Here is a 9186-nt window from a genome sequence, read left to right as displayed (position 1 = left end):
ATAAAAATCTTCTACACAAGCTTACTTGAGTAGTTTATTTGCTATGATTCGCCAGTGTTCCTTCTCCTATGTCAGTTTTCTTGCTGATTTTGTGACTGTTACAAAACAAAAGTTTCTAAATATTTCTTTAATACGACAAATGTCATCTGCGCAGTTCAAATTCTTACCTACCATATGCATGCACCATTTTCCTGTTACGAATTCAAAATATATTTGTGGGTGGGGACCTATTGGTTTTTGCTTGCAAAAACAATTATGTTATAACAGGCCACAAAAATATTGGTACCATACTAAATGTATCCATCAAATATATATCCCTCACAATTATAATGAAAGGTGGATAAATATGGCACAGTTTTACAATTTTTTTACCACAATTTTTTTTTTAATCTTATGATCAAAATTTTTTTTTTTTGGTGTGGGACCCAATGTAAACTTAGTATTGAAAATATGTCAATGTTTCAAAGTAGGTTATAGTGTATGACTAATGGGAAAATGTGCTAAGCCACCATTCTAGTTACTCTAAGTGTTTTAGAGATTCTTATCATGTAAGTACCCCTGACATGAAACACTAGTTTGTTTGTTTTTCACAATTTTTTTATTTAAGATATTGTTAAATTGATGATGAATACTGATGGCCATCAGGAGACTGATGAAGATGCTAAAACTTTAGAGGAACGTATGTCAGCCGTCAAACGTAAATCAACAGAAGAATCGAATATGTAAATATACTATATCTCATACTCATTACTATTCATAAATTTGCTATTTATAGTTAAACTCAATATTATGTTTTAGAAATGACCTTCCAGATAAAATTGCGAAGTTGGATGAAAATTTTGATGGTTAGGTTCTTTTTTTCAACATCTTGTAACTTGCAAAAATTAATTGAAAAATGTTTTTTTTGCAGATGAAATTAAAAGTGTAAAAAATGTGGAAGCAAGAAATGATAAAAAATCCCCCAGGTAAACTTTTTGGAAAGTTTTCGAACATGTATAAATATTTACATGAGACATCATAATGCACAAACACTTTACAAAAATATTAATATTTTCTTCAAACAAGTGTTAGTCGTTCTGTGTCTTATTGGTGACCACATTGTGTATAGCTGTACTATTGATGAAGATGCAAATGAAATAGTTGTTGATTTGTCTGAATTGCCAACTACTGATGGGAAGCTCAAAGAACATGGGACAAATGACGATGCTGGGTTTCCACCAACCCCTCCAGTTCAGGGGATGGAGGAAATGATTTCAATTGAAACACCGGTGGACTTAAGTGAGAGCAAAGTTCCTGACGAATTAGTGATAGTTCTTAGTGATGAGGAAAATGGAAAAGAAAATGAGGACAATGAAATGGAGAAAATCAAGAAGGTTTGGAATGTGTGGTATTGAAAACTAAACCTGAATAGTGTGTTAAATTTGAAAATGAAGTCACATCATTAATGTCTTACATATGTATGGTGCTAAAAAGCTCCAAAATATTAGTCGTTTTATATTTTATGCATGCAATGATTACATTGTGTTGTGCAATCTTTATAATGGGTGAATTACATAAGCAGCATACATTAAATTATTATACTGGGTCAGTAGAATTCCGGTTTGACATGCTTTCGTGTGTACATCCTGATGGATACATGTATTAAAACAAACTGCTGTACTGGGCGATGCCTGAGGCAATTCAGTAGAAGTACCACAATATGTGGTGTAGATCTGTCACACTTGGTGCAATTATGGTGACCACCAATTTAGGGTTGTACAACTGTGGATGCTTTTTCTCAACATTTTGTTAAGTTTTATCAATAATGAAAAGGTAAATAAAATAATGATAGTTTGGGTTTGTTCCAGCTTCGAAGTGAACAAACCACCCAAATCAAAAAGTTTCAGGATGATTTGAGGAAGGAGGAAGCAAAATTAATTCTGTTGAAAAAACTTCGACAGAATCAGACACAAAAGGTTTGGTACAACTTTACATTTTTTTAATCACTCTCTTACAACTAGGTCATCACTTATACCACTGCACAAAAGGTAATGCTATGGCAGCATACTGTCTTGGGTGTGGTGCAATCGGTCATAGGAGTTTTTCAGTAAAACAGTTTTTAATAAGAACACACATTGCACATATGATTGCAACATTGTTTTTGAATTAATAATGTTTTTCTTTTTCCTCTTAAACCTCCTTCAATTTAATAATATTTGTCTCAAAGCAGTTGTTACCCGTGATGTGATGTATTATTAAAGGCAGTTTGTTAAAATTGAAAATGGGAAGAACACTGTTGTTAAGTAAAATGAAAGTGTCTGTTTGTATGAAATAATATGTACTCCAATCTAAACAATCATTACTCTACATCTGCCAGTGGGAGATTTCCCAAAGCAATGTTACATGTTGAACATAAATCTAAAAAAAATTAGACCTAGTCAACTGAAATACATGGCATCACACTTTAAAACTTTTGTTAGTGTGGTGCCATCACCTAAAAAGTATATTGAGAATAAAGGGTAAGAGAAAGCCTCTGTCTCATAGTAGTTATTTGCCCAAGCACATGTTTTTTTTCAAAACTGGGTTTAATTAAATTCCAATTTAAAAACATTGTAAAGAAACACATGTGCGAAATGTGAGACAGCAAATGAAACGTTGGTTTAGTTTGTTGTTCTTGTTAGGTATAGCAACTTAGGGATTTACCACAAACTGACAGAACACTTTTGTCATCTTACAATACTGTTACTAATTATGGGTCCCCTTCCCTGAAGGGGACACATATTGTTTTTGTCTATTTTTTTTTTCTTTCTAACGCGGATTTGTTCCCATGTTTTGGTCAAGAAAGAATGGTTCAAACTTTTTCAAATTTACACACATTATAGATATTGGTCTAAAGATGGTCCATGTGATTTTTGACCCCGTTTAATCCCTCAGTTCACCCACAGCCCCCCAAAACGTGAAATTTTTAAAACAGCTGTACTGACCAAAGTACTTAATGTAGAAGTTTAATGTTTTGTTGTTTGGTGCAATGTAAGGTATTTTAAAGATTAGCAGGTCAAATGTACATAGTAAATCGTTAAGTAGGGTATAGATCACGTAATTTGGCAATATACATGTAAATTTCTAGTTTATCTATATATACACACATGCAGGCACTCAATCATGTTAGGTCAAATGCAGTATATGGTAAATCATTAAATAGGATATAGAATATATCAATTGGCAATATATTTGAAAGCAACCTTCCTAGGTATTTTTATGTTTCCCCACAAAACAATTTTTTAAAATGACTTTCGTGCTTCTGGTAAAACATGATATTTTGCAGCCTGCAGCCACCAACCAAAGTTTACAATCAACAAGCAATGCTACGCAACACCGATCAGCGAATCAGGTAAGATTTTTTTGTTTTAGGGAAGAATTTGTAATTTTGTCAAAACTTTAAATAACAAAATATGAAATTTCAGCCTATCAAATCTGGTCAATCAGCAACAACCAACCAACAAAATCAAAAAACTTCTCTTAAAACCTCTCAATCGTCATCAAACTTCTCAAAGGTTGGAAGGTTTGCTTGTATTGTGTAGTTTTGTTTAAGGAGCAAACTAAAATTGGAGTAAAGCAAATGGAAATGACAGAGTGATCAGGACATAAATTCAGTTCTTCCCACCCATGTTTCTTGATGTTGTGCCCTGTAAATGCTTGTACGCTTTGTCTTGTAGAGTTCATCAGCACAAGCACAGGCGAACAGAAATGCAATGGCAGCAATGCTTCAGATGCCACAACTAGTGGCTGCAGCAGGTGGAGGTTCAAGGGATGCAAATGCATTGCTTCGAGGCCATCCTGCTATTAACATTCCAGGAGCTGCTCAGTTGTTGCTTGGTAAGTAAGTTTTGATTTAAATTCGTATACTTGCAAGAAGAGTTTCCAATGTTATTTTGCTTAAGATGAGCAACTATGACACAAAATAAAAAATATTAAATCCACGTTAATTTTTTAATGGTAAATGGTACATATAAAAACATGGGTATATATTGTCTAAAACAGAAACATAGATGCAACCCTATTGGGATGGTCATGGTGCTTTCCTCTACAAGTTTATTAGCTTCACAATTGCATGTTCAATAAGTTTCATTATTTTGAAACAATTAACAAATTTTGTGCACACATATTGTCAAATATTTATTAGCTGGAAACCAGGGTGATTTATCTGCGAAAGTGCAACAAATTCTTCAGCAACAATCAAAATTGCTGCAACAACGTCCTGCGCAAACATTTAAACAACAACAGGTAGGAAATGTTGCAAAAAGTATGAGAGAAACTTTGAATATTCTCAATAGTCACCAGATGTGGTGAGATTGGTTGAAAAGGTTTACTATGGGAATGTCCTCTGTTTTTACATCCTTACACCATTTGCAATTTACTTGATTAATATTTTGAGTGTAATGCCTCCATCATGCATGACACACAGCAATGTAATGCTTTCGTAAAAACAAATTGTTATGGTATGCTGTCAGTTGGTTATACCATGTCATGAAGTTTACAGTTGTTTATTTGTTTTGGTCTTACTACATTTTGTCAATTGCGTACATGTTTTTTTCCAAATACTGACATTTTGGTCAATGAAACATGGTCCATTCCAACTCAAATTTACAAATATTGTAGTTGTGCACTTACCCTGACCCAGTGCTTCACCCACAGACCCCCACAACATGAACTTTTTTAATAGCTGTACTTACTAAATTACATAACTAAGGATTATTTGTTGGTTGGTGCATTGAAAACATTTTGTCACATTAAGTTAACTATGGGTCCCCTCCCCTGAGGGGGCACATATTGTATTTGTCTATATTTTTTTTCTTTTTTCCGTCTAACGTGGATTTGTTCCCACGTTTTGGTCAAGAAAGAATGGTTCAAACTTTTTCAAATTTACACACATTATAGATATTGGTCTAAAGATGGTCCATGTGAATTTTGACCCTGTTTGATCCCTCGGTTCACCCACAGCCCCCCCCCCCAAAATTGCAATTTTTAAAACGGCTAAAGCAGATGATTCTGTAGTTTCATACTTTTTTGATTGGTACATTGCAGCGTATAGCCTTAGGTTTTTTTCAAAAATCGGGTCCAAATTTTTAATTTTGAAAAACGGTTTGGAGGTTCGGTAGGAGGCAGAAACCAGTCATAACCGGTTTGAAACTGTTTTCGATTTTTTGGGGTCAAAAAATCGAAGAAAAATCCGGTTTTCGGTGGGTTTTTGCTGGAAAATTCCAGTTTCAAACCGGTTATAGCCGGTTTCTGCCTCCTACCGAACCTCCAAACCGGATTTTTCTTCTATTTTTTGACCCCCAAAAACGGAAAGGTTGGGTGGCCACCCCTGATCTAATGGGTCCCCACACATGTGCACATGCGATTTGGTAACAGTATGCTGCATCTGTCTCACAACATGGCTTCTTAATTTGGAAAGAAACTTGTTCAACCATATATTTTACTTCAATGCATTCAGCAAAAACATTGTTGTCAAACAAATTTGTTCATTGTTGGCATAGCCACCTCACTGCCAAATTTAATTGCATATCAACATTTGTTTATTGAGAAACTCAGCTCAGAACATTTGGTGGTGCTTTTTTCGACAACATACCTTCATATTTTGTCATTGTATGCAGTAATATTTGAGTTTTGAGTTTTTAACTGTTTTAAAACAAGGTTTTTCAATGCAAGGTTGCATATTTTAATACTTTCTTAAAAATAAACCTGCTAATTGATCCACTGTGCTTTGTCAAACCAGCATAAAAAGATCATTAAGATGATGCAGAAGTTTAAGCTATTTCAAAATCAATATTGACCATTAATATTCTGGCTAAAGCAACCCTAGTTTAAAATGTAAAAAAAATATAACACTTCACATTTAGGTTAAACTATTTGGTCCTTTAAACCTAATTTTTCTTTTCCATTTTGTCAAACAAATTAGGACAAAGTATGTATAAATTGGCAACATTTTGGAAAGTTATCTTTTCAGTTTAGTTTTCTTGCATTATTTTTGTGTTCATCCCTGTGCTTGTTTTTGCTGGTGTATGTGTTATCTCAAAGAGTTTTAAAGCTGATTATTATGAAATTTTTTTTGTTTTGTTTTGCTTCAGGCGTCTGCCAAACTTGCTCTTCGCAAACAACTTGAAAAGACCCTCCTGGAAATTCCTCCACCAAAGCCTCCACCCCCAGAAATCACGTTTTTGCCTAGTGCAGCCAGTAACGAGTTTATATGTCTGATGGGGTTAGAAGAGGTTAGAGTTTGTTTTCGAAAAATTTGTAAAGTCCATTATTTCAAATATTGATGTTAACAAATTCATGGCAGAAATTCAACAATTAAATATACAAATGTGTGTTAATTATGATGATTTGTTGCAAACAGGTTGTTACAAAAATCCAACAACTGCAAAGTAAAGGCAGCAAGACTGATGATAGTGTTCTGCCTCCATTTATTTGTGTGCAATGTAGGTTGACACTATGTTAATAGGAATATAAAAATTAAATATCAATATGTTAAAAACTGGGCAACTTCTGCAGGTGAAAAGGATTTCAGTCCTCTGTGGAAGGTAAATAAGGAGGGAGACCAAGTAATGTGTTTGCAGTGTGTTATGAACAACCAAAAAAAAGCTCTCAAAGCTGAACACACAAACCGACTGAAAACTGCTTTTGTTAAAGCTTTGCAACAGGAGCAAGAAATTGAGCAAAAAATACAACAACAGCAACAACAGCAGGTAAATTTTGCACTTAATGGTTATCACGAACTTGACACCATTCGGAATGGATTAGGCTGCGGTGTGGCTAGAAAGCAATGTTCTGTCATATGTTTGCCATTGTTACTTTGTTTTGCTTTTTAATAAAAATTTAAGGCACAATTTTCCGTCTGTGCTATGTTATGACTGATTACGGGTATCGCTGCAGATTTCAAAAATGAGGATCAAATATATGTTCGACGTGTTGTTGAGACAGAGCCATACTTTAAACAAAAGATTTAGTCCCTTACAGAAATAAACTCTGTTATTGTGTATTTATGTATAGAAATCATCTGAAAAACTTAGTAGCAATGACACACTGGAGGCCGCTGTTGCAGCAGCCGCATCACAACTTCAGAAACAACAAGAGCAATTGAAGAAGTTGCAGGAAAACCAATTAAGACATCATCAACAACTTTTGCAGGTTTGTGAAGTGTTGGATCTCACATTTTTGCAAATCCTGTAAAAATTGACCACATTTGGTCTGAGTTCTGTCTCCTGCATGGCCATGAGTCATGTTTGTTTGTAATATTGTCAAAGATGATGAGTTGGCTCCTTTGTGGTCGAAAGTAACAAGTTGGATACTTTATGGGTCAACATCTGTAACAAGTTCATTTGATCAATCGAAATGCATTCAACAAATACTACCAGTACCATTTTGTGGACAAAGTTGCACATTTCCAATCACCTGTGTCCTAAAAAAGAGTTTCGGATACACGCAGCTGTGATGACCTTTTTCAAGTTGATTTCCTAAACAATTACAGTATAAAATGCCGGGAAATAACAAAGTTAAAAATGATCATAGTTGATAAGATTTAACTGAATAACATGATAAATTTGTAAAGGTCAATATTTGTAAATAAGTAACATTATACAATGCCACGAACCAACTGAAACTAGTTAAAAAAGTAAATGTCAGTCCTTCTTAGTTAATGGTATGTGTGGTAAATATGAAGAAGTTAGACATAGCAGTTTTAGGTTAATTTCCGATCAAATTTGGACAGTTTGTAAAAAATACCATTTGTAGGTGCCGATTGAATGAGATTTGGATATATTAAGCAGAATATTTATTGAATGTTTTAACTTATAGTTCCAAACTTGATGTTGTTTGTTTTAGAAATTGCAATATTTACAAGTTTGTATGTGTGTTACAAAGGTTACAAAAACACTGGCTACTATGTGATGCAATAGAACATAAGTTATGGAAAAATATTAACATTTCAAAGTATGTTATAGTGTATGTACAATGGCAACATGTGCTAAACCACCCTTCTAGTTGATGCATTGTAAAGTATTTGAAAACATTTTGTAACATTGTGTTTGGATATGTATGTAATTCCCGCAAAATGGTGTTGGGAAACATATAGAATGAAATGCATGTTACCAAAAACCTTGTTGAGAGGTCATTGAGCTTGGCTGCTGAACCAGAAGTATACACATTGGGAGAGAAAGTTAAGAATCATTTGACTTCCTAATTATTCTGTGTCTTTAACACTATTTGGATTCTCAGAAAGAAATACACTCTGTTTTGTTTGCAACAATTTGATTTGTTTTTTTCCTCAAAATTATTATGTTTATTTCTGGGCGCTGAAAAAAAAAAAAAATATTAGTTGATTGATTATGCTCTCAGCTAATTTGTCCTTACATAACATATTTCTTTCTTAGAGAGCACAACAGCAGATTCAACAGCAGCAGAGAAATTTTGCAGCAAACTTTCGACCAACTGCTCAACAGATTCGTAATGCAATGGCCCCAGTTCAGTTTGGGTTTAATTCCAGTGGAGGTTTGTGTGAATTCTTGATCTGTTTATGTAATAATCCAAACTACATTAAACTAATTTTGTGGGACTTATTTGTGAGCATGTTTGTAATCTCTTGTATATCCTTTTGAGAATAGTTGTGTCCTCTTTATGTATTTTAGCGTCTCTTGTGTTAAGTGTAAACCCTACCTCATACATTCGGCGGAATCCCCCTTATTGATTCCCTGCCTCAACCGATTGGTTTGTTTCAACTGTGTTATATTTTAGGTTCGTCAAAAAAAGTCGATCGTCAATTCCTACTGGACTTAATTCCGTCTCGTGGCTCGCCTTCTTCCAATTCATCCAAGTTGCAAAACAAAGGAAAATGGAAATAACAAAATGACGAAGTTGATGTCATTTGAAGTTAAGAAATGCATTAACAAATGATCGACCAAATTCTTATATATCGGGTAGACGCTTGTAAATGACGTAAAAAACTATATTGTTTGTCATGATGGCTATGCTTGAATTTTATCGGCATCAGATTTGTTAAAACTGTTTTCTATACTTTGTCTGGTCCCAAACGTTTGTAAAATATTTTTGTGTAACTTTGTGTGTAAAATCGTTGTGATTTAACAAACTCAAGAATAAACGAGACATCATTCGTAACTTTTCGTAATTTATTGTGAAGTTATACTGCTT

The 9186-nt window shown here is 34.0% G+C and overlaps 1 protein-coding gene across 1 annotated transcript; it reads left to right on the top strand.

Moving 5' to 3' along the window:
- The first annotated feature begins 421 nt into the window (after positions 1-421).
- On the top strand, positions 422-9153 carry LOC145215206 (transcriptional repressor p66-beta-like). Its single transcript, XM_080083881.1, has 16 exons — positions 422-548; positions 608-722; positions 799-845; positions 911-965; positions 1109-1373; positions 1848-1955; positions 3305-3370; positions 3444-3533; positions 3696-3855; positions 4163-4263; positions 6111-6251; positions 6380-6461; positions 6535-6728; positions 7033-7170; positions 8412-8529; positions 8773-9153. Exons 2-16 carry the CDS (start codon positions 622-624, stop codon positions 8877-8879), a joined length of 1773 nt encoding a protein of 590 aa, XP_079940007.1. The 5' UTR covers positions 422-548; positions 608-621; the 3' UTR covers positions 8880-9153.
- The last annotated feature ends 33 nt before the right edge of the window (positions 9154-9186 follow it).

Source organism: Phallusia mammillata, chromosome 1 (genome assembly GCF_965637545.1).
Source record: "Phallusia mammillata chromosome 1, kaPhaMamm4.hap1.1, whole genome shotgun sequence".
Taxonomy (NCBI): Eukaryota; Metazoa; Chordata; class Ascidiacea; order Phlebobranchia; family Ascidiidae; genus Phallusia; species Phallusia mammillata.
This window is presented reverse-complemented; position numbering and strand designations above follow the sequence as displayed.